Genomic DNA, 26,577 nt, shown 5'->3' with positions numbered 1-26,577 from the left:
GAGAATAACAAGCCTCCTGGCCCACCCAAGATAGCTTCAAGTAAAAGTTGGAAAGGTTTTTCATTCATGATATTGGTGAGATTGGTAGTATTGTAATTTTACTCTTTCTGCTACTACTAAATGTAAAATGCAATGTTTGTCTAATACTACTAGCCTACTAGAATAAAAAAAAAAGCTATGCCACTGTCAGTGAACAAAATTCACAAGCTCGGAATGTGCTTGGTGTTATGGTTCAGCATAAAATATATAATAATGACTTCACCTAGTGATGCCATCAAGTGATAATCCAGGAACGGTTTTGTTCTCTGGTCTTCTGTTAGGCTAAAGCTGACACACTATCAAACAGCAGTACTTTAGATAGCATCAAGTGGTGCTATGTAAGAATACAATGGTTGACCAATATAATTACAAATGGTAGCTGTAAACATTCATTCACTTTTTCATAAGCTTTCAAAATATTGTGTTGCACCATTGCAGAAAGTAGAACACAAATCAAAGCCAGTTGTACTTCAAAGGTTTCTTTTTTTTTTTTTATTCTTCAGTATTTCCTAAACATTGCTTTTGAAAAAGAGTATCTTAAACTTACAAATGTTTTGGCAAAATTGGAACATGAACATTTGATCTACTGCTTAAGATGAGATGATGAGGTCTATGTAAACCCCAAATGACTGACAAGGTCATTTTCTATAATGGCCACTTTATGGTCTTTCATACAATAAATAGAATATACAATCTCTGAAATAATTCAACAATTCAACACTATTTCACTCAATCATAGCACATTTGGAATTTATGACAACTCACCTATTCACCTATTGCTCCAAATGTAAAAAGCAATATGGTACATGGACATGTTGATTGTAGATAAGCTATTAAGGCATTGACAGATCCTAGTAAAGATAACCGGAAGCATGGGAAAAGTAGATTGGAATTGTGAATACAGACAGAGGAGAAACAGACAGGAGATCAAGCTTTGTGATTTGTTAGTATTGGGGTAAAAGATAAGGACATTATTATTATTATTATTATTATTATTATTGCAGAAAAATGGTCAGTACACACCATTTAAAAAAAAAAATCAGATCTTTAGTAGCTTTTGTTTAGATTTATGGTCTCGATAAATCCAATAAGACCACTGCATGTTGTCTCCCTGATAACCAAGAACTGCACAGTTAGCATGCTAGTTGTTAGCTTTACCACGACGAAAAACTCATGAACTCATTGCAATGAATAATTAGGATGCACAGAATAGGAGGAATAAATTTGGACCACTGCAAACCATTTAAAAAGTTGTGAAAAAGTTTTCACATTCTTAAGACCGTAAAAATTGGGTACAGCACTTTTAAATATGACTTAACTCAAATAAAACAAACAAAAAAATAAAGTCAATTTAACCCTTACGGCATATTTAATTTTTGCAAGGTAAAAGGGTCTGATCACAAAAATGGCTTGAACTCTTGTTTACTTGTCCAACTGTCAACTCAGTCAACTGTTGTGAACAAAAGTATTATCTTTGACTGTAATTTTTATCCTGGGAATTTAACCGGGTGAATTAGGCATGATAATTCACATACAATAGTGTGAAAAAGAACATAAAATAACAGGAAATTATTTTACCAAATTAAACATGAAGAGCATTGCAACAAACAAAGTGGTGTCTCCCATGTAGTCTCTTCTCACGGCTGTACAATAAAAACTAATAAAAATATTCTAACATTAATCGTCCATTTTTTTTACAGTAACACATTAAGAGCTGCTGTATTTACACTGTAGAAAACATAATACAATCTATCTTTTTAAGAGGGGGTATTAGACTTCTATGGGACATTATCTGCTAACACCCAACATCACCATGTTACCTTTTATTGTTTTGAAAATGCTGTATTTGCCAAAAACAATGTATCAACATGTTTAATAAGTTTCAGTTTTGTTGATGCTCTGAGTCCCCCCTCCTTTGCTCACTGTGCTTAACCACTCCCCCTTCAGAGCACTATCACATTACAAACAGTAGCATTTTGCTAATGAAACTACTGCACATGATTTGTGAATTTGTAGTGTATTGTTTTCTATCACGCTGTTGTATATTTATGGAAAATTATCATGTGGGAGCATAAGTGACATAGGCCTGTGAGCTGAGCATTGGACAGAATCGTACTGCTACGATTCAAATAGTGCCCAGAAGAGATCGCTAGATTTCTCAAAACATTATAACATGGTAGAAAGCTACAAAAAGACAATTTTGCATAATACCTCCTCTTTAAGATTTTTACCAATTCTAGCAACATGCAAAACTTGAAGAATCATGCTTTAGCGGTTTTGAAATATCAGCATTTTTGTGCAATGGAAGAACGGTATCAAAAGTTGACTAATAATGTAATTTGTTCTATTTCTCCAGACCACAAGATGGCGACTTCTAAGCTTGATACAGGCACATTAGGTCAGGGCAATGGCAGTGAATAAGAAAACACTGGATAGATAGCGACCTCCTATTATCACGTCTCCTTCCATGTTCAGTAGTCCATCTGCATTGATTAAAAATGAAGGAACACATTGGTATTGCTTTGATTATTAGTATGATTGTTGGAAAGAAACATAACTTAACATAAGTGAAAATGTCCCAAGCCAAACACTGATTTGGAGTGAAAACTTGCAACAACAAAAAAAAAAAAAATGAGTTGATGGAATGTGAAATGTAGCTGTTCAGAGAATATTTTAAAATGACAAAAAAATAACGCAGTAATGTACACAGTCAAAAAATGTAGTTTTTTCACATTTAAAATCCCAGTTGTACTTCCATTCGCTTCCAGATTTGCCGTCATTCTGGTTCAGTGCAGTCAATGGGGCTCCTATGAGTAGAATGGTAGAGTTTTGGGCATGAGAAGAAGCCCACAGTTCCCAGTTCCAGTCCCAGTGTTAGGAAATAATGGCTGGACACCACCGTACCACGACCAGGTTATCTGCGCTGACTGATCGCTTCTTGGATAACTTCCTCAAGTCCTTGTATTTGTCATCACATAACCGGGAAATAGCCTGGGAACAGCAACAAAGCAAGGAGGAATCAATATAAATGTTTGTAAGGGTAGCGAACTTTAACCAGAAACTTAAGATGAACTAATTGAGATTCAGGAATTACAAAAAAAATATATGATACGCTCAGTAGGCTTTTTGAACTGAGCTGTGATCACAGTCAATTGCAAAGCGTTCCATGGCCCACAGTCACACCTCCACAAGCAAACAGTCAAGGCCTGGTGTTGCCATCACAGAACACTGTAACCTGTCGAACTTAAGAACCAACACTGTAGTGGAGAAAATAAGTCCAGCAGCCTGTAATATCTCTGAAATACAGCAGGACAGATATGAGTCCTGCTGTGACACTCCACTGTCAGTTTATATTAAATTCATAAACCAATTCATGTGGACAGTGCGGAGCTTTGGTCCACCTCCTGCCCAAGCAGAGCACGCTTTTGACTTTGACAGGTCTGGTTTACACTCACACTGAACAAATGTACCAGACTTAAGAAGCTTTCCATGCAAGGGCACAGTTTGATTGGACTGACCCTTAGACTTAAACTTCTTTCTACTAAATGTAAAGTGAAAAAATAGATGTGTAAACAATGCTGTATATGCGATTTAAAATTGGGGTGGGCCCTATGTCAGGAAAATTAAATCAAGATGTTCAGCCATTCTCCATCTCTGAGAGCCCACACTTCACTGTGATTGGTGAAATCCTCCTGTCACTCAGTCAGAGTATGATGGACGCTGACCAATAGGAGGTGAGATGGTAAGTGTCTCTGAATGTGCATAAACCTAAGGATTTATATTATGCTATGTTACGTTAAACATCCTGCATAAGGTTTGCAAATTCAGAACAGAAATTATTTGATGTCTGACCTCGAGTTTCTGTGCCTTGTCTCTGTTGAGCGGCTCCAGGGGGAAGCTCAGGTTGTTGGCCTCGGCTAGAGAGCGCAGGTCAAAGTAGTACTTAGCATAAACACTGGACGGGACGTTTATGTTGAACTGCAGCAGCTCCCACAACTGACGCTCCAGCTCATTCCTGACACACACAGCAACATCAGGTTAGAAAAACCACCAATCGGGGAAGAAATAAGTCACTGTTGCATTCAAATAGCCATCATTTACCAAACAAGAATTGGCCGTTTCCAATTTTTTCCCCATGTCATTTACCAAAATAAAAAAAATAAGTCTACAATGTATTGTCAGCATCTAATTATAAAGCATTTTCTTGTCCAGGAATCAGGAAGTGCACTGTTAGCATTACCATGACAGAAAACTCAGTTCTGGCCTCTGAAAGTTGTGAAAAGTGCTGATAAACTTATGGCAGTGAATGATTAGAATGCTCAGAATGCATAAGAAACGTGAGGAATAACTTTGGACCACTGCAAACTGCTTAAAATGAACTAGTTCTGTTTTGTGATATTTAGCTGTCATTAAACATTATGAGACTTTCTGGGCCAACTACAACCACAGAAAAGTCTTATTACATCAGTTTATATACCCAACCAGGATGAACCAATATTTGGAAGATGAAATCACGAATATATCTGATTCCAGTATCAGATCAGTGCATCCCTAACTTTGATCCCTCTGATCTCTCAGTATTGGCCTGTCTGCCAGAAAAGCACAGTCCCCTCTCTCCTTTGTGTTTGTTATACACTCAGCAGCAGCAACAACATGTTAAATTTAGACGGCTCATAGCCCCCAACATATTGTCGAGTAACGGTGTAGCCTCTTCAGTTTCCCATAAATGATTTTTATAGATGTCACAGCTGAGGATCAGGAAAACGTTACAAGAATTTTACAAACAGGTTCTAGTTAAACTGGTTTGGAACATTTTAAAGAGTCACTATGTTTACATGCACTGAGAAACCACCAAATTCAAATTGCCTTTGCCCCAAAACCTGTCAGACCAATGTAGTGGACCAAAACAAGAGACAGTAGTTTTTCACTGTTGCTAATCTTGCACAGGGTGTTTCTTACCCTCTGCAAGAAAAACTGCACAGGGTGTTTCTTACCCTGTGCAGTTGAACACCTCTCCTGCCTCTTATCTCTGTCTAATGTAAATTGGATAAGGCAGTTACATGCAAGTTTCCAAGTACGTATCAGCTTTTCCAGATGTTTCATTGGGATCTTTGGGAGTCAATTCACAACACCTCAATCGTTCCCAGGTTTACATGAATTCAGAAAAATCGGTTTAAACTGGACTGGGCCAGTGTTATGGCCCTGACCGTGCTTGCTGTTCTGTGCTCATTTACCGGCGTCGCTGCTGCTCAACCTGTGATGGCGATACCAAAAAAGCGGCATAAAAGCTACAGGAGAGCAGAGAGAGCCTGCCCAAACTTGCCCTGCAACTGGCTGCCTAGCTAGCCATCTTGAGTTTTTCTTTTGTTTTATACATCACATTCAGATTGCACATACAACATCTTCACTCACTCTCATATGCATTACATTACTGATACTTACACGATCACTTTTCATCCGTTATTTCTTTAAACATTATTCTATGTTAACACCTTCATTTGTAAATTAAACCTTATTTTTGAGCATGTTAACCACAATGTGGTCTTCCTTTTTGTTGATCAACTCAGTATGTGGAATGGAATATATTTGTTTCAAAATCCAGAGCAACAGATGGCCAATAAGCTCTGCCGATATTTTCAGGCTGATAGGCAGGACCAACTTTGATAATTTCCTTGTTTTTTTAAGTGCAAGTGTTTTGTTTCAATGAGTCATTCCCACTGCTGCCAGCAGATGGAATCCTAACACCAAGCAGCTGATGTACCTAAGAGCCACACAATAACTTAATTTCCTTAAAAATTCCTTCCTCTGTCCTTATTTATTTCCTTAGAACGCAATAAATGTATGTTGGTCAGAACTAATCCAAATGTGTGTCAAAGACGCATCTACAGAAAAAAAATGTCCAATTTTCTCCATACAGCTGCAGCTCCTTATACCTGCTCAGTGACTTACATGTCCTCCACAGTGATGTCCTTGAGAATCTGGCAGTAGTCCACGTTCCACACGGCCTGGTCATCCCACACTTTGGAGGCCAGGAGAATGGCTCCCAACACGATCCTCTTCCAGTTGGCAGGGCAGATGTCGATCTCCGCGTATGTCAAAAGTCTTTCCAGATACACCTGTGGAGCAAAACATGGTTTCATTCTGAAATTCAGCTAGAGCAAATTAGAACTTAACGATTTGGGGAAAATAGGTAATTTCTATGTTTCTGACAAGCACCATGACTGTGGGGAACCAGTTCTATTATGTTTTAATAATAGAATTGGTTCACATTTTAAACAGTTTCAAGTCATCAATAATAAGACAATATCAGCATCAGAAATCTAGAGAAACTTGCCTGTAAAAGTCATGGCTGAAGTTCGTTGAAGTATCCCACAATTGTGAATGTCTGCATTGATTTAAAATGTCTGTAATGACCTTAATATGCCCAACTGTAACTGTAATGTAATACAAGTCTAATATTACATAATTAGACAACAGCAGTTCCAATCCTTCCACTCCTCATTGCCATACTGTACATGCCTTTCTTACAAGTGATCCATACTGCTCATGACTTCTAAGGCTGGCACCAGGCCTACAGCAAGTGTCAGAAAGTGAACTACCCCCATCCCTCCCCTCATTGCCCTCCCTCTACAGCACACACATCCAAGAAAGTTAAATTAACCCTGGCCATCTCCTCCAGGGGTCACGGACAAACAACAGGAGGGACACTTGGAACCATTGTGGCTGTAAGACAATTTTAGTTGTTTTACATTCACAGCTGAACCTGGGTTGCCAGTGCTTTGACCTGCAGATAAAGGGCATATAGTTTTTCATGAAGTTTTTCAGTATATGGACAGGTCATGGACAGACCATGTCTCTGATATGGGTGTTTTTTGTCAGCATTTACCTATATAATTAATTACCATACATGGACGCATATTAATTTGGCCAAGAGTTCCCATTAGGTTGTTCACTTCAGTGAAAGTTATACAAAAATACCATTAGGCCTACCTAGTGTTAAAATGACTGTAAAGAGGCAAAATAACAGTAAATGTAGCCTAAATCAACCCAACTTCAAATGCAATACAGAAAAAACCTAAGTTTTATATTCAGCTGAAGATTTACAGTGAATAATTACATCACTAAACATAACGGCTGTTATAACATGTATTATAATGGCTATCAGCACCTCTAAACCTCCTTATATCGATATAAACCCCCAAAAATCCACATGGCTGAGTTCCTGTAAATCAGTATTACAATTGTTGCCATTAAAATCAATATTTGATTAGAACATGTTTACCTCATATCTGGGGACAAAGGTTGAAATTTAAAGTCAGAATCTTACATACTGTTCCTTTAAGAGAGTTGTCATCTGTCAACATATGTCCTATTCTTACATCTCCCAAATCAACTATCCATGATATTCAGATAAACCACTGATTAGCATTGGTCTCATCACAAAAATCTTTACCATTGCAATATAAGGTTCTGCTTGGCTTACTTAAATATTGTGCTTTTACTAAGAAATACACTCGGCTGAGAGACTTTTCCTAAGTAACTGTATTCAGTAAGTAGGTGGCATACTGAGCAAAAAGAGGCAGTACTGGACACTGCCCCCTAGAGTCAGCACACACATGCAGCCACACACTCACCAAGGAGACAATGGCACACTCTGCAGTCAGCTGTGCTGCACTGAACAGGGTCCTGACAAAACGATAGATCTGCTTCTGTTCCGGGTCGTGTTTGTCATAGTCAGGAGGAACCTCAGATTTCTACACACACAAAATACACACAGAAGATTAATAATGGCTGTACCAGTATATACCAGAACATTACGCTTTATTTAAATGTATTTGATCAGTTTGTGGTCCTCTTATGCAAAATATGATCTATATACATGCAATTATTAAGCTCAATTTCTTACTGAGAGTGGATGCTGCTTCTCATCAAAGATATCTAATGACATTCTTCCATCTACTTCCCTGTAAAAAAGTCAAAAAAATGTTAAATTGACCCGGTTAGAATTAAAACACATTGCGCACCTTAAAGTGGAAATGGTGCATGCTTGTTGTACCATTATTTATTTATTATTTTATCTTTAATTATTTTTAAAGAACAGAATCTGCTGGCACTATAAACAAATAAATAAACAGATGGATGGGCAGGGGTGGGTGAAATGCCAAAAAAGTTCTAAAGAGCTGTATGGAGTGGAGGGTTGGCACCACTGGCTGAAAAGTGGGGCTACACTCTAACCACTGAGCCACTGTCGCCCCACTATGTCACTATATTACGTCATATTGTGATTCACTATTTCTATATTTAAAGCAGCTCCATACTCAAACACAGACACTTTCCACCACCCACTTCTCCCCTTAGTCAGCCTCTGTAAAATTCTGAGAGATTGACACTGGATTTAAGGGATCATAGCTATGTGTGAACTCTCAGAAGAAGCAGATTACTTTATTTACCTCTTATAAAATAAATGCATTCTGATAACATTGAAATCATGGTCAGGGTCAATTCATGAGGTAACTTAGGCTGTCTTCTCCTTCTAAGAGTTCACACTTCACTGTGACGAGGAGGAGAGTGAGGGGAAAGTGTCTGTTTTAGCATAGCTCTGAATTTAACAAAGAATTGCTGAATCAACATAGCTTGATTTTGACCAAAATAGCATATTGTCACAGAGATCCATGAGTTTTAATTTCAATACGTCATATAGCCCAATTCTAATAAATTGCTTGCATGAAATGAATAAAAGTAATTACTTAAAAGGTCCACTATGTAAGTTTTCTAGTGAAAGGTCAGCCACCTTTTTGACACCATAGATATCGCTTGTTATTTATTTTTATTTTTTTATGTTATTATTTAGATGTACATAGATTCATACTGTAAGCGGGCTCGCCTCTCCACATCTGACCTGTCTGCCAGCATCACCTGCTTCTACCCTCCATCAGAAAAGCTACGTAGGGCATTTTTAATTAATACATAAAATATAAATAACATACACTTTCAAAGCATCTAAGACTCTCTCCTTACCTGTTCTTTATGTGGTAATATATTGCAAGAGACACACTGCAAACAGAATAGTCAAATTTATTACAAAAATACATGAACCCTTACTAAACCCTCTAGCCTTGTATGGATTACCATTTGATGGTGTACTTGAGGTTGGGCTGGCTCACTGTGCAGTCGTCCAGGAAGATGGTGGAGCAGGAGCTGTACTTGCGCCTGATGGGCCCTAGGAGGTGCTGAAAACACAAATATACAGACAGGTTATATTAGTGAATGTACATTATATATGGAAGGTACATGCAAGTCTAAATGTCCTCTGTGTGGGTGAGCAGCATGCAGGAATTTCAATTACAGTGAAAGAGAGCAGAGTTACTATACTCTATATACTATATACTATAAAATTATGCTAAAATTGTGTTACTTTTGTGTTCTTTTAACTTTTAATTTGGGGTATTTTGAAACAGAAGCCGCAAAAAAATAACATTGCTCTAGAAAATCTGCATTACCACAAGTTCTGGAATAAAGTTTTTTGATAATTTCATTAAAAGGTGCACTGAGTAACTTTTCAGGTTGTGAGTAGTCCACCTGCTTGTCTCTAAGGCGATTACTTTGCAAATAATGCTCCACAGTATGGCATTAGAAATGTTTATAAAGCTGATTGCTCATGGCTCAAAAATCCTTAAAAACATGCCTTCTTATTGTAACCTAGTTTGATGGAGTCGCCTCGCAATATCATCTTTACCGGAGACAAACAGGTGGTCAACATTTCAAAGAAAAGTTAAAGCGACTGTAAAGAGGTGACTGGGTCTTGACTAGATTGGATTTTTTTGTGAAAACTGAAAATTTTGCAGTCTGATCTGCCAAGTCTATTAACCTGGCACTAGACAAACACCACAAAAGAGATACATGCAACACAGAGGAACTAAAATGACAACACATATGGAGAAGGAAGAATGGGTATTAAAAAAACCCCAAAACAAAACATACATGGGTATTTCAGGACATTACCTTACTTTCCGCAATATGTGTAAACTTGTGAAAAAGGACAATGCAAATTCACAACATGTTTTTGTGTTCACTATTTTTATTAGGACTGCGCAATATATCAAAAAAAATATCAATACCACAATATTGAAGCAATAACCATTTCTGAAAGTAAAAATGAAAATTTTACTTTCTTTTACTTTTAGTGTATTCATGATTTTCCTCATTATCTCCTACATTAGGCATGGGTTGATTTTGCTTTTGTCTCATAAGTTTTTAGTTTAACACAATTTGTCCAGTAAATGAAGGCATGTACATTTCCTATCTAATTTTGCCAAATATATATTAAAATAAATCAAAATCGCAATACAAAACAGTTATTGAATACTGCATTTTTTTCCTCATATTGTGCAGCCCTATTTTTTACTGCTTGTTCTATTCTTTTTACTTACATGGTTGATGTAAAGGCTCTTGCGCTTTTCCCGAACTAAAAAAAACAAGAAGCGTAGTCAGGAATCCTTTAAGTTAAATGCAGTGTTCTACCCTCACAGACAGGGGGCAGCATTTATCCACTCCTCCCCTGTCCCATCATTATACACTCTCACATAAGCACATAAAAGACATTATTTAAACAAAGATGAACATAGAAAAGTAGCCTTTGTTAGCACTACAGAGCAAATAGTCAACATGGTCATTATGTTTTGTGGGTATTTATGACATTGTGGGGACTAGAATTTATATACACAAAAATTTGGCCCCAATCATGTAAATTCTTTATTATTAAATCAACAACATGATTTAAAGTTCAGGGTTAGATTAAGGTTAAGGTTTAAATTAGGTTAACAGAAGTAGTGACTATGGTTAAGGTCAGTCTCCAGGAAATCTATGTCAAAAGCATAGAAACAACGTGTGTGTGTGTGTGTGTGTGTGTGTGTGTGTGTGGGTGTGTTTAGGTGTGTGTAAAAGGGAGTGGTAACGTCTACTATGTTTGTATTTTATTAATTTGTTATGAATATATCAGTTACAGGGGATGAATCAAATGAACTGTATTAAATGAAAATATTGAAGATGGGCAGCATAGACTACAACTACACTCATGTACTATGAACAAATATATTACTTACAAACAAAGACAAAACATACAAGTAAGTATAAAGTATATAAATTATACATACGACTAAACGAACACTGAGTAACTTTTGAAGCCAGCAATACGCAATCACTATCAAAAAGCACATAGACTAGCAACACAATCTACACGTGGTCAATTACATCTCTCACCTTAACAAGGGAAGTCATAATCTTATAAAGAGGTACTACATATACTAAAGTGTATAAGGTGAAGAATAGCATTAAAGCACAAACATAGGCTGATTACATGGACAGTAAAGGACTGGAGGAACTGCATGATCATCCATGAGGAAGTCAAAACCAAAACAGATTAATGTATAACTCATTGCACAGGCGTCCCAGTAAGCATGCAAATAGAGCAAACATAACCCACAAAAGAATTACCACAATTCAATGCAATATTACAACCATATGCAAACAATAACATGGTAAATATTAAACCTTTACAGATTTGTAGTAAACAAAGTAATATGACGTCCCAGTCCATCATTCCTTTACTGTCCATGGTGTAACATTGGCTACAATAGAAGACAATATGCAATACAATACGCTTCAACTTGAGACACCATTAATATGACACACATACAAAAAGCTGCTATTATTATTTTGAATATTACTTGGCACATTTAAAAAGTATTTCCTGACAGAGTACAGGTGCTTGCTTACCTCGTTTGTTGGGTACTGGCACTAAAAAAACATTGAAAAAAAGTAAGTTTTTTCAATGTTTCATAAGGACATATTTATATGATCTTGTTTGAAAATACAATGTTTGTTATGTAAGACAGCTCTCTAAAGCCTGCATTTAAAAAGCCTAAATTTACACTTTCAGATCTACGTTACAATGGGGTTTCCTCACCACAAATGCACATGAAGTTGTGCTTTGTTTCATTCACAGAAATCCTGTTCCTTTTCTCCACCTTGTGATATCATTAAGTGGCAATACATACAATGCATAAAGTACTCTACTGCGTTTTTCAACTCCATACACATTTGCTAGAATCATCTGGATCATTTCAACCCAGGATTTGCCTTTGAACTTTGAAACTACAGTTATTGTTTTAGCCTCATTAAAACTGCTTCACTCTTCAGTGCACCAGTCCATATTAGATACTTTATTGACAATCTCAGCTGTACAAAAGGTAAAACAAAAAAAGTTAAATTCAGTTCAATTGTTCCTATAAAAGATCCTATACTATGTGAAATTTACTTTAAGCCATGCTATACAGTAATGTTGTTGCCTCATCAGAAATATACCTGGAGTTGTGCTTTGTTTCATCCATTTGAGTAATACTTTATTATTAGTCTGTCTAAATCTCCAAAGCTCAAAATACTTCCACCTTGTGATGTCATCAAGTAGTAGTCTTCATATTAACAGCTCCTTTCACCTTTTGTTCAGTAGGGCTTGATTCCAGTATATTTTTGAGGAGATAACAGTATTATAACACGGCTAAAAGCTTGCATGAGTCAGCTTTGAGTAATACGGGACCTTTAAATCAGTGCTGTGTTGTTGAGAAAATAGGTTTGCAAGTTTTCCCACCAAGTACAGCACATGATATTGAAGTCATTTATCCTCTTTACTGTTCCATTCCACTGCGGGCGAAAATAAAACTGAGCAACTTGTCTCTGTAATGTCATCCAACAAAATAACTTTGTGAATAAGTGCAGGGCAATAACGATATGGCAGACAGTAAGATTTACATGAAAAGTTCAACAAAATGAAGAAAGCTGTATTGTAGCCTTGTAGTTTTTTGTTTTTTTTGGACAAGATTAAAGCAACACCATGTAACTTTCTGGAGTGGTAGTAGTAGCGCAGTGGCCCTCCTCCAGTCAAGTAAGAGACAGGTTTGTGGAGATGCAAGCCCGCTCACCGTTTTTTTCTAAATAACATTCAAAATGAAAGGAAAAAACAACAACATGCTTTTATTTGAGTCAATTTTTTGGCTAAAAAGTTACACAATGGGGCTTTAACTAACTGCTAATAAGCCTGTACAATCATACCTATCCACATGCTGTTGTTATATTAATCTAAAGCATATGTAAAATGTATGTGAATGTGTTTTTTGACATTGTAATTCATTTGCATTTTGAATGGTCATGATGAGTAAATCCACAAACTTGCAGCTATTTAGGAGACATAATATACCCTCACAGAAAAAAAGTTGAATAGTAAAATTAAAAGCAGCTAACCCTTATGTACTTTTTCATGGCACTAGGGGGGAACCGTTTGTTTATTTACTGTATTACGATAAGATTGGAGCTGTAAAGAGTTGAATACATAACTTATATGACTCATTATAGATTCAAACAAAATACTTAAAGATACAGTAGTGACTTTTGGAGGTGGCGTGTCAGCTGCACGATTCCAGAGAAGTTTAACGTATACTGTGGAATATTATAGCCAAAAGAAGAACATTTCTGTGGAAACAAGTCAGAGGAGGCCCTCTTCCAGGGCAAATAAGGGTCAGGTTTGTGATCATGCAAGCCCACTCAGGGTAAAGACACATGTTTTTCAGTGCAATAAACAACCAAAAAACAAAACAAAAACCCACATACTTTGTCTATCATGTCTACATAAAAGCTGTACTAGTGACAGACTCACCATCAGTCTGGGATTTGCTGAGGAAGATGGTACTGGCCCTGGGGTGGTCTGAGGGGTTGTACTCCACAGGCAGATCTGAAACAACATAAAACAAATGCACGTTAGCTATAGCAGATGTAACACTCAAAGTATTATTCAATTTATTTTTGTACAGCCAAAAATCACAGCAGCAATTGCCTTACAGGGTAATCAACATAACTGTTGATTTAACGAACAGAAAGTTAGAAAATCAAACAATGAAACAGTCATTGGTCAATAACAGACAATGTGAATGTTTAACCAACAATCACAGAAGGCAAGCAAATAAGATACCAGTCCCAAAGTGTCCCCTGTCCCTACACCCTCCTCCTCGGCAAGGAAAAACAGAAAAAAAAAACGTACCATTCCTTTCAAAGCAAAAGAAATGTATATGACCAGAGTGATTCTTTTAAAGGTATATAAATACTTTTTCTTTGTATATGGTTGAAACAAAAAGATCATTCCCAATTACTAAACTTCAACACGGAAAATTGTAGTTCTGAAATCGATGCATTTCATAAAGAGACTATTTTGGCCTTTACTCATGTATAGCTGAAGGGCACAATGTCAGCATGACATAGTGTCAATAGCCACTTTTGAAAGGAAAAATAGCTTGTATAAGAGGATGTTGTTTTTTTAATGTCCCTTTGTGGCTGAGTGTAATAACTTTGACATATTTACTTTGACATTCCCTGTTTTATCTCATCAACACCTTGTAAAGACTTTGTAAAAAAATTACATGAACTGGAAACTGGTGTAGTGCTCCATCTACTAACAGTGGAGGGAATAGAATTACCATGGGAAGAAAATTAAGCTAGCCAATAAGTAACATAACCCAACATATTAATATAAGCACGCTGTAGTAATGAACGTGATTTGGCGGCAGAAATGTTTTGAAAGACATTTATGGAATTAAAACAGCTCAGGAAACCTCTGAATCTACTGGATACCTATGACGTCACAAATGTGGAAAAGTTGCTAAAAACAACTCTCGGTCTATGTTTTCATTGAGAGAACACCGTTATGCAATTACAAGCTCAAAAAAGTTAATTTTCCATAATGTCTGTCCTTTAAAGTTAATGAATTCATCGCAAAATCGAAAATCACACAGCCAACAGTCAGCGTCTCTGTGTAAACGGCCATTTGGAGATCGATGCACTTAGCAAACAGCGGCAGTGTAGTATGGATCTGTTTTAGCACCAGTCACGGTAATAGTTCTGGAAAGGCACCAGCCAGCATAGTTAGCATTAGCACCTAGCTCCATCACAGCAACACAGCGGAGCCCTGAAGCCCTGAGCACATGGAGGAGTGTGACACGGCGTTCACGTGTTTACACAACCAACAATCACTGCTGCAGGTAAAAACAGTGCTCTTACAACTCCAGCCCCATGTGTCAAACTGAAATAGAGAAAATAGAGGAAAACTACACCTATATAAGAAAGCCTGAGGTCATATGTGGTAACTGTGATATCATGCATTGTGATGTAATAAAAAAAAACAAAAAAAACCCCACAATTTTCTCACTCAAACTGACATTACTTATTAAAATAATTGTTTGCCTCAACAATTTAAAGAAAAAAAGTTACTCCTGTTTTTTTTAAATTTCTTATTAAGGACAGTGCGTTACATTGAATAATAAAATAGTTGTACATTTTTACAGACATTTTCCAACATAAATCATCCACATAAACATAAGAAATTGAACTGAAATATGTACATTTTATCCAATTTATCCTTTATACTTTTGTAACACAGCAATTTTACTACTGTCCTTTGTACTTGGGCTTGTCACCATAATTACTATATCGACTAAGCTTGAACAATATATTTTTTTATCTCAATATTTATCGGGTGTACATTTTCTTTCCAATGATGGGGAGATTTTTGTCACTTCTGCTGTAATGTGATAAGATTTAAGCTGTAGAGGGTTGAATAAATAACTTTTATGATTAATTGATGATTAATTAATTATTGCTTCATTCTGCTGTTTATTTGTTGCAGCTCGGGCTTTTTAATGATTCTGTCTATTTAAAACTGGTTTACTGGGATTATGTGGCTTCATTGTTACTGTCCATATATTGTACATTGTTACATGTTCCATATATTGCTGTAGAAAGTATAGTCGATAAACTTAAAAATTATAGCTAATTTATAAAGCAGAATAATCCCCACAAAAAAATCAAAAATAAACACCACAAGGAAACACCTAAGTAATTAGTTTGTATCAATAAATGGGTCTATAAAAGTGAATTAATTGACCCGCTACAGCTCAAAACTTATTGTATTAAAAAAACTAGTACAAAGAAAAAGTACCCATGATAAATATTGATCCCAAAAATGATTGTTCTAGCCGTCATTTACTGAACGATAAGTATAAGATACATATAGTCTGCTGTTGGATTGTGTCAGTGGCATAAACAGGTTTCAATATTATCGCTAACTGTCTATATTTACTTCAGCAATATATCAAACTTCAAAAGGCCTACCTATATGAGAGGATGAGTGTTTTTAGTTCAGTAAGAGGCAATGGTGTTGTGGAAGGCGCCTTATACTTTAGCCTGGAGGCCTCACATGGACAGGACCGGCCCCTCTGGAACACTACACCTCTGTTGTTTGTACAGTGAATCCTGCTGAAGGCTGCTTGTGCTTATGGAGCACACAGAGGTCATTTAATATCCTGAACTGGGAGCATTAAGGACAAAGTATATTGACACAAGTTCATTCTACTGTGTACAGCTTAGGCATTAACTAACCACAAATTAGAGCTGTAAGATATGAGGTAAAATGTGTTCGATAGTGCGATAACAGCAGTAATAGCGGTAATGTGATACTTTCAACATGCAGTATGTATTTAGGTTCAGTTAAATTCAAACAAAAATGTCAAAAACAATACAAAACTTAAAGAGGCTGTACCCAATTTCCCTCTCATGTATTTAAGCAAAATCCGTCTTGCCCCAGTCCATATATATTGCATAAGCAACTCTTGGGGGCTAAATAGACCTGCTGTGTACTGGGTGTGTCTAATTAGGAGGATTGTCCGATTTGTCCGTCAATCAGGAAGTGCATGTTACCATGCTAATTGTTAGCCATGGCAAAACTCCACTCTGGCCTCTGACAGTTGCTCTTACAAACTCATCGGGTTAAATAATTAGAATGCTCTGAAGGCATAAGGTAAGTGAGGAATCATTTTGGACCACTACAAACCATTTAAAATCAACTAGTTCTGTTTATCACATTTTTAAGACAGTACAGGCACTTTGACAAACTAACTAAAACAAAAATAAGGCAACATTTAGGGCTAAATTAAGAAAAATAAGAAAATTATAACTAAAATTTGTACATTTTAACCCTCCCAAAAACCCTCTCCAGCAAATGCAAAACCTTAACCTTACAATTTTTATTTTCTTGCAGTATAAAAATTGCATTAACCAACATCACAATATTAATATTTCTGTGATATATTTTGGCAGCCCGGTATCCCTCAAAAGAAAGCTGCTTTGACGTGACACACACAATACAGTTTATTATATCAACATGGTCTTCCTTGAAAGACTCTCTTGTTGAACCCAAAGATTGTATTATTGACAAAATATTGACAAAAAAAACCAACCCATAATAAAAAGCCTTTGTACCAAATCACAAAGACAGCAATTTTTGAAATACCATAATTTCCTCTGCAAACAAGAAAATAACCCATCTTATTCTGCATAAAAACTGCTAACCCTGTAATTAAGGTTTGTATAAACAAGTTCTGAAATACATGTAACTAAAATACATGTGATTCTTACATTCATTTGTCCATTTATTTTTATGCAATGCTTGTCGGACAAATTGCTATTCAAAAATGTTTCCCCAGTTGTGCAGCTGCAATTTTAAGTCTCAATGTTCAATAAAAATAATCGTTTAAGTAGCTGGCGAATCAAAGAATTAAACACTGAATAGTTGACTACTAAAATAATCGCTAGTTGCGGCCCCAACAGGAAGTACAGGAAAAGAACACCCACACAGAATAACCTTGAATGTTGACTGACAGCACCAGAGACAACATGTAACATTTAAAGAAGACATACTGTGCTTGTGTGTGCTATATTGGTATAATGTATGACACCCATGGATCATTATGTTATAATTGGCACATGTTAAATCTCAATATTCATCTAAAATGGCTTAAAAAATAAACTAGCTTGTTGACTTCCATGAAAACTGTGGTGCCCAATGGGAGCCGACGTCGCTGTAAAATTCATCGCAACAAAGAGCTGTGCAGCTGTCGGCCCCTCCCACGGTTACCTGCAGATATCAGATTTTTTTTCATTTGACCAAAAATGGCCACGTGCTGCTGCCGAATCCTACGCACACTAAGAAAATAAAATTGGAGAATGAAACAAGTACAGAGCAGTGGGCGTGTACCGGTGGAAGTGAAAACGGGTTGATTGAAGCAGTAAGATAAAAAGCAGAAATGAAAAGGGGAAACAACGATAACATGTTTAAAAGCTCAGAAAAGCCTATTTTGCAGAATAGGCCTGCTTTATGCTAGAGGGGGGATGTACATGACATTTGAGCTTTACGGTTGGTTGCGTCCTGTTCCAGATCACAGGGAGGAGAGCACACTGCGGGGGACACATCTAAACCAGGTCCATTGTATTTATGGTCGTTTGAAGTACAAGCTCTTTTTGTGTCAGAAAGGTACTTGAACCTCCTCAAAGGACACACGGACGCATAATAAGACACAAGGACAATGCAAAAGAGAATACAAGAGGATGTGTGGGATGTAAGAACAGGAGAGATGGAGGTAATCAAGACTTGGTAAAATAGTACAAACCAGAACTTGTCTAGAAAAGGAGCAGTACAGTGGGATTAATTTAGGATTAAACCAGGTATATCAGAGATTACACAATCAAACTAAATCCAACCTAGGACCGCGTTTTGAGAACCACAGTACTACATGATGTAAGACAGGAAGTCCCGGGTGTGGATGTAGGTGAACTCCACATGGTGACAATATGGTCCACCCTGATTTTACTCTTCTGACCTGGGATGACATGAGTGCACCCCACCTCCCCCAAAACAGGAAGTACAGAGGAAACAGAGGAGGAAGCAGAGGGGGACACAGAGGAGGACGTGGAGTACATTGTTACAGGTGTGCTGAACAAAAGGGGACATGGGGTAGGTCAGTCTATTATAGTAGACTAATACAGCAGTCCGCAGTATGCATAAAGTCAATCTGACCTCATTGAATTCTAACTAGGCTCTGGTAACTATTTGCAACAAGGCTGAGCAATTCTGTGGGGAAAAAATGTTTAATTACAGGGTTCTGTTCAAGGTTCAAATTTTAAATGCATCCAGAAGATTTGACAAAAAGACTGAAATATGAACTGGCAAACTCACTGCAGAACATGTTTGATCTAAACTACAGGGTTAGCAGTTTTAAGCAGAATAAGATACGATATTTAGTCATTTGTGAAGGAAATGTTGGTACTTCAAAAATCGCAGTCTTTGTGATTTGCTAATTGCATTCATTCAAATTGCAATTTAGATTAATTTGGTTTCAATACTACTGTCTGGGTCTAGACCGTAGCTCTGGACTCAGCTCTGTAGTTCAGGCATTAGTGTATTGCCAAGTAGCTAAAAATCTTCATATGTCACAAAATTATGCTAAAACGTATTGGTTTAATAATATCCATCCATTTTTATCTGCTATATCCGGGGTCAGGTCATGGAGGCAGCAGTTTGAGCAGGGAGGCCCAGACTTCCCTTTCCACACACACTTCCTTCAGCTCTTCGGGGGGGAACCCAAGGTGTTCCCAGGCCAGCCAAGAGACATTGTCCCTCCAGCGTGTCCTAGGTCTTCCCCAAGGCCTCCTCCCGGTGGGACATGCCCGAAACACCTCTCCAGGGAGTGGTCCAGGGTGCAAAGGTCCCCAGACCACATACTACCAGAGCACACCCTGCAGGACATCACAAGGGACATGGTCAAATGCCTTCTCCAGATCCACAAAGCACTGGTTGGACTGGTTGGGCAAACTCCCGTGAGAAGAAAACCCCATTGTTCCTCCTGAATCGAAGGTTTGACAATTGGTTTACTGTACAGAACAAAGTGAAAGCTTAGATTTTGTTTTTAAAGTTGCACTATGCCACCTTTTTGACCTGTCTCGTTATAGATGTAATTGCGTTGCATTTAGATCTCCAACATATTAACAATTTTCAAAAAGACAAGCAGGTGACACCACAACGGAAAGTTACAAGTCAGATCTATGCAGAGACAACCATGCTCACATTAACAAAGCATGTTTTTCAGGTATTTTTCAGCAATAAAAACACCTGTATTTGAATAAATGCAAGACAGACAAGTTTAATGCCATACTGTGAAATATTTCAGGCAAAGCAACAACATATATGTGTATAACTCCATGTGGCAGTAGTGGAACCCCCAACAGAAAATTACCAGTGCTGCACTTCATGCACTTTGACTTAGAAAATGAAATAAAACTGAAAAATAACTAGGAATACTGATGCATGAGAAAACATATATACATATATATATTTGTTGAATGACTTTTAAGAGACTAAATAACAGTAAATGTAGTAAATATATCAGCACCTAACCTTCATATTGGCATCGATATTGGCCCCTAAAACTCTGTATCGGTCGGACTCTCAACAACAGGCTGGTGAAGGAGGTTACAAGAAAATTAGTCATAGCCAGTCAGGAGTGTCAGCCAGGGTCAAAGCACCAGCCCAAACAGGAAAGCCCTTTGACCCTCTCTGAGAACACTCTGCAGAGGGAACCAGCTGTCAATGCACCAATATGAACTGTTAGCAAGTTAGCAAACTGCAAAGTCATACACGTTAGGTATGAACTCCTCCTAGCCATATTGTGTAATTAAAAGCATGATGTTGGGAGAAGATAGCTGTGAAAAGATTTGTCTTGTGTTTTGTGGAAGTGTAAGAATGCTAGTTTTGGCTAATTAGTGTTTGCAGGAGGATGCTATGCTAGGCTAATAAAAAAAAAAAAACTGCTTCCTGTACAGTGCGGCAGTTTACTGGGTATTTTTCACTTCGGCATCGACTGAAGTTTGTGATGCAGAGCGAAAACAAGCACTCTACAGTGAGAAGAGCTGACATGTGGGTTTTTGCTGCCAGCCCCACCGCGCGCAAGAGAGCAAAAGTGTCTAAAATGGTTCTCAGCTGGATTCAGCCTCCTCCATTTTCATTATGTAGATCTATACTCACTTTAATATTCAGGAAGGTTATAATCAATATTGACCCTAATCGTGCTTTCAGATGTGCAAAGTCACTTACAATTTTGTGGATTCATCAAGTATAATCAGTTATTAATGCAAAAATAAGCTTATCAACTAATACATAAGTGCTTTTATTGTGATAAGGACAATAGATGCTAAAATGAGGCAACCTGAGAGTAAAAAAAAAAAAAAGTGCTTCAATGCTATGGGTGATGTCCACTCCCATATGATCTACATTCTATGCCAACAATTGATTTATTAACTAATTATCAGTAACAGCCCTATATTACGAAGCCTAAATCTGGGGTTTTAAACTTTTTCACCTTGGGTCCCAACTTTCTCAATACAAAGTAGTGATGGGACTAGATCTCATGTCACAAGAGCTCATAAGTGCTGGTGAGTTACATTTCACTAGCAAGGACCACGCCACAGCAACGCTATATGATACAGATTGTATTGTATTGAGAGTGGAGACAAATGGTGTTGTCAGGATAGGCTTATATAAATGGTGGTTCTGGGTAATTAGAGGTGTGGTTGAGGAGAGCAGTGGTTCGCTGGAGTGTAGCAGGAGGTGGTTGAGGTGTGGTCACTTAATCATATTAACTAAATTTTTTGAGAAGCTGAAGTCCAGTTTTACAATGGCAACAAAAAGATTAAATAAAGTAAATAAAAAAAAAAATGTGTGACCAAAATTGTAAACTGCACAATTAATTACAATTAATTATAAATTATGTCACCATTTCATCTTGTTCTTGACCCAATCTCATGTCGCATCTTTTCTTGTATCTCCTCCCACCTGGAGTACTAAAAAAATTGGGGCCCCTTGACATATTAAATGTATTATAATATAATAAACATACATGGGCCCAGGCACTGTGGTTAAGAATCAATAGGCTAAGCTAACTTGGAGGAGATTGACAGAGGATGGTTTCCAATTAGCACCAATAATGTTATCACAATGCCCAAGGACACAACAACATGCAAAACTGATTCAAACAATCAATGTCTGAGTCTGTGGGAGAGTGAAAATCTACAAAAGATGAGCACAAGCAATAATATGACAGAAACTATTCACCTATTGTCAGTCTCATTCCATTGGCCTTGACTTTAGTCGTGCTCTGTGAAACCCAACCTGCTTCCATGATTCATCACAACATGAATGAGACGCTGCTTAAAACAGGCACACTCATTTACAGCGCAACCGGCCGAGAGACACAGACCCGCCCCTCCTATTCCAGCATCCTCGGCTCCCTGTCGCCATGGCAACACTGGCTTAAAACGATTCGGCAATTCTATCAAAGGCGAAGGCAGGCAGCCTCTCGCACTGTATTCTCTCCAAGGTTTTATCCGGGTTTCGTTTGCAGTCCCACCTGTTACACTGGGCTAATTGCTTCAGTGCTCCGTGTTGCATTGGCGACCACATAAAAGAATGGCTTTTGTGGAGAGTGGGAATGAAACACCTAAGTGATCAGACAAGAATGTGTTGGCAAAGGCATGGTAGTGTAAATTAACAGACAACCCAATTTGGCCTGAACATGTGATACTGAAGGATTGTAAAGTGAAGCAATGTACATTATCCATATAGGGGGTAGGGAGGGCAATATTGACTATAACCAGATCATATTTTTGATGCACTAAATGTGCCAGTAAATGTTGTGCTTGGGATTCAATTATTGCACCAAATAGTGAATATACTGTAACGTTGAACATACAACTGCACATACATCACCTTACAGCAATCACATCAAAATGACAATATGAATGATCCTACTGCAATTATTTAAAGAGGGGGTATTATGCAAAATCGACTTTTTGGAGCTTTTGACCATGTGATAACATTGTTCCTTCATCAAAAACATGCCTGAAGAGGTTTTAGATGTTACTGGTAACCCTCCTTAGGGTTACCAGTATGATTCTCTTCAGAGCTCAGACCACAAGTCTATGTCACCATGCCCCCGCACAACAATTTCCCATAAATATACAAACGCATAATACAAAACAATACATAATTTCACAAACCTGATGCGCACTTATTAAACATGTCAAAATGTTGTTTTTCTGCAAATATAGCATTTTCAAAATAGTAAATAGTAATATGGTGATCTATGAGGTATTCATTACTGACACATTACATATTTAGAAGTGTAATACCCCCTCTTTTTTTCCTCTGCAATACAAACAGGCCGTTAATCCCTCATTTGTCCAGGAGTGGTCCGCAGTAGAAAAGGATTCAAAGGTTGTCATGTGGACACTGAAATTGAGACGTTTTCACTGACATCCAAAAGACATGTTCTGAAGGCACTGATATGAAGCTACAATTTCAATATGTTCTAGACATTATATTTTCTTTACTTGTGTATTAACCAATGTGTATCCCCCCTGCCCCTGTGTTTATAAAGTTACAATGCAAATTATTTTCATCTTTGCTGTCAATTACTTTGCAGCATTTTGTCATATTTCTTACAACATATATTCTAAATTTGCATCTACACTTTATTCCATGTTCAACAAGACCAACTGGAAGGCAGGATCTTGGCAATGACATTCTAAACTAAAACTAATCCAAGTATCAAAATTCAGTTTGAAGTTTGGATCCAGTGCAAACATATATCTGTTTTAAATCGGTTGGAAGCTCATAAATGTAGAGTTAAGCTGTGATGGGTAAAGCACAGAGAATTAGACTATAACATGACACCTAATCAAAAAAGTCCTTGAGGCATGTGCAGACTGAGAGCCCTGTGGTCTAATCACTTAGTGGTAACATCCACACTGGTGCTCAATGACACTTGAGATAATACGATCCCAACTTCAGCCCTACTCCCACTGGCCATATGCCCACGCAGACATACACCTGAGTGCTACCCCTCTCAAGCTTTACATTACACCAAGATTATACAGTAACAGCAATGGCAGATGAGTGAGTGTACTGTACTGTCAAAAGTCAAACTCAAAATACAAAACAAAGGAACAACCAGTTAAACGTGTTTAATTGCACAGCCCGGTAGAGGGACAAAAAGAAGAGGAGTTTTGTAAGTTTGTGGTTTGTAATTGTGGGTTTTCAACCAAAACACCAGAGTAACTTCACATCATACAAACAATAATTTTCTAAGAGGCTTCATTCATCATAACGTGTACATAGACACGTTTCCTCATGTCAGTAGGTTCATCCAGTGTATGACAAGAGCCAAACTCCGTCATCCTCCGTTGACACTTTCACACAGCACATTAATGCAGATACCAGAAGGTGAGAGAGCAAATAACACGTGAACTGCCAGGTCTACACACACAAAGCTCTGCATCCTTCTAGAAATTATCAAGAAATGCTCATGGTCTTGTGATATTTTCTTTCCTTTTTACTCATAAGCTGCCATGCCAGTTTTGACACAAACTGATAATGCATTTCTCTGATTAGTTAATCTGTCTGTCAATCATCTGAAATCAGGGACACAGGATACCATTTCAGACCCACAGCTTTATGAGTATTGTCAAATCATGTGGTGTTGGCTGGTCAGCGAAACATTATGAAAAATGATTCAACCTGGTAAAACTCCATGAGATTTTGTATCTTGGATAGATAAGATAGACAAGATGGCAAGGTATGTTTATTTGTATAGCACTATTCATCCACAGTAGTAATTCAAACTGCTTTACAGAAGAGATTACAATCACAACACAAACAAATCAAATCATAAAAAGATAAACCATGATTCAATTATTGTGGGAATTGCAAAACGGTTCTTCACAATCACACAATGACCACTACTGACCCCCCTTACACAAAGCCTAAACACAAAATGGCTGTAATCTTTCAGTAAATGGATTTATTAAAAACTAAATGAAAAACAACATCTTTCATTTTTGATTATGGCACAAATTGACAGATGGTCCATTTTGAAGCCTGTAATCACATAATAGTAGGTCGTTCCAAAAGAGCATTATGTCCATTCAATCTGTCTCCTGCTGCCTGTGTAAACCCAGCCTATTGGCCCAGGTCTGCCCCTCTACAGCTCATTTTACACAACTACATGTACTGATCCTCACACCAGGAGCACTGCAACGCTCCAAACATGACTCCGGGAATGTGGCTTGATAAATTAGCCTGTTCATTAGGGATGGGACAAGATCTCGTGCCACAAGATCTCATGAGGAAAAAAAAATTGCTACAAGATTGTGCACACATTGGGGAAAATTATCACGTGAGATTTAACTCCCTGGAAATTACGTTCTAGTGAGTTACGTTTCCTGTGAAGCTGTAATTCCAAAAAGCAGTGCAATAATCAAAGAAAACATATTAAATAGATTTATTTAAATAAAATAAATAAAAATGGTGATGTCAAAATTGTGAACTGAACTGCACAATTTCTGTATTATAAATTATACCAAAATCTCATCTTGTGCATCCATCTCACGTCTCGTCTTGAAATTGTGTCTTGTCACGCCATCTTTACTATTCATGTTTCAGCTTCCTGTCATATGCAACCTTTTGAGATCTTTTACTCACTCCACAGATAGACTATTTTGTTTAAAAAACGTCAAAGGTCAAAAGCTATGGTAACAATCTTCATTTTTCATCTTTCTGAAACCCATAAATAGACTAGGGCTGTATGAGAAAGAAATTACCTACGATAACAATTTAAACTTTTACAACAACAATTTTTTGATTGCATGCATTTTTCTAATATACTTTTTGCTAATGCAAGTCAAGTTACACAAAATGCAAAAAGTAAACAATTTTTGTAAAAAATTAAAATATAAAAATAATATTAATTAAAAAAGAACTCCAGAGAGACTAAATCAAGGCCAATACAGACCCAAGTTAGGGCTAAATAATACAAATTCTGACTGAAGTCTGACTTTTAAAGATTATTTATAAAACAATAAAACAAAAACAAAAAAACTGTAAAACAGTCACATGGAATCAGAATCAGAATCAGAATCACTTTTATTGATCCCCGAAGGGAAATTCTCTTAGTTAACAGATGCCACAACCACAGGATAGAATTAAGAATAAAAATAAAAAGTCATTTAAATAAGAATAAAATTTGTGCAATAAGAAATACCTTCCTATTACAATATACTGTAATATGGAGACCTTTGCAACATAAATAGCCTACATATACTCATACAATAGGGCTATTTTTAAAGAAAAGAACACAGAACTCTCAGCAATATAGCATCATGACTACAATATATTAATAGCCTATCTAATATTAACTGAGAAATATGAATCTGAACTGAACAATTTATGACAGGAGTTCTGCAAAAAATAAATTGTTATGATGAGCTCTGTCCTGCATATAAATGAAACTCTTAATCCAATGTAAATGACATAAATTATAATAACATTTTATAAGAGAATTGACTTGATGTTTCTACCCTTAATCTTGTGCTAATAACTGAGATTTGAATATTGTTACAGTTTTTCTATCACTGAAATTTTAACTGAGGACTTAGTGTTACAGCCAGCTACATAGACTCATGGTCAGATGGAGGCAGTACAGGGGGGAGAGGGTACTTTAATCTGACAGCGGCGCAGGGCCCAGAGAGGCTCCAGTTACTACCTAAGACAAA

The 26,577-nt window shown here is 37.2% G+C and overlaps 1 protein-coding gene across 4 annotated transcripts in view; it reads right to left on the bottom strand.

The window, feature by feature from the left end:
• Positions 1 to 504: 504 nt before the first annotated feature.
• ccny (cyclin Y) overlaps positions 505 to 26,577 on the bottom strand; it is a 43,393-nt gene continuing 17,320 nt past the window's right edge. Inside the window, exons 2-12 of one of the 4 annotated variants that reach the window (XM_055230100.1) lie at positions 13,748 to 13,822; positions 11,815 to 11,835; positions 10,470 to 10,504; positions 10,042 to 10,065; positions 9,169 to 9,269; positions 9,058 to 9,093; positions 7,946 to 8,003; positions 7,674 to 7,793; positions 5,989 to 6,155; positions 3,892 to 4,054; positions 505 to 3,030 (exon numbers count right to left, since the gene is read on the bottom strand). In XM_055230100.1, the coding sequence (XP_055086075.1) occupies positions 2,914 to 3,030; positions 3,892 to 4,054; positions 5,989 to 6,155; positions 7,674 to 7,793; positions 7,946 to 8,003; positions 9,058 to 9,093; positions 9,169 to 9,269; positions 10,042 to 10,065; positions 10,470 to 10,504; positions 11,815 to 11,835; positions 13,748 to 13,822 (917 nt within the window). In that variant the 3' untranslated portion in view covers positions 505 to 2,913. The remainder of the gene's footprint in view (positions 3,031 to 3,891; positions 4,055 to 5,988; positions 6,156 to 7,673; positions 7,794 to 7,945; positions 8,004 to 9,057; positions 9,094 to 9,168; positions 9,270 to 10,041; positions 10,066 to 10,469; positions 10,505 to 11,814; positions 11,836 to 13,747; positions 13,823 to 26,577) is intronic. The other 3 variants (XM_033986043.2, XM_055230101.1, XM_033986045.2) reach the window with 3 other exon arrangements.

The sequence above is a fragment of the Periophthalmus magnuspinnatus genome, chromosome 20, assembly GCF_009829125.3.
Source record: "Periophthalmus magnuspinnatus isolate fPerMag1 chromosome 20, fPerMag1.2.pri, whole genome shotgun sequence".
Lineage (NCBI taxonomy): Eukaryota > Metazoa > Chordata > Actinopteri > Gobiiformes > Gobiidae > Periophthalmus > Periophthalmus magnuspinnatus.
Note: the sequence above shows the minus strand (reverse complement) of the source record. Positions and strands in the feature narration are given on the sequence as shown.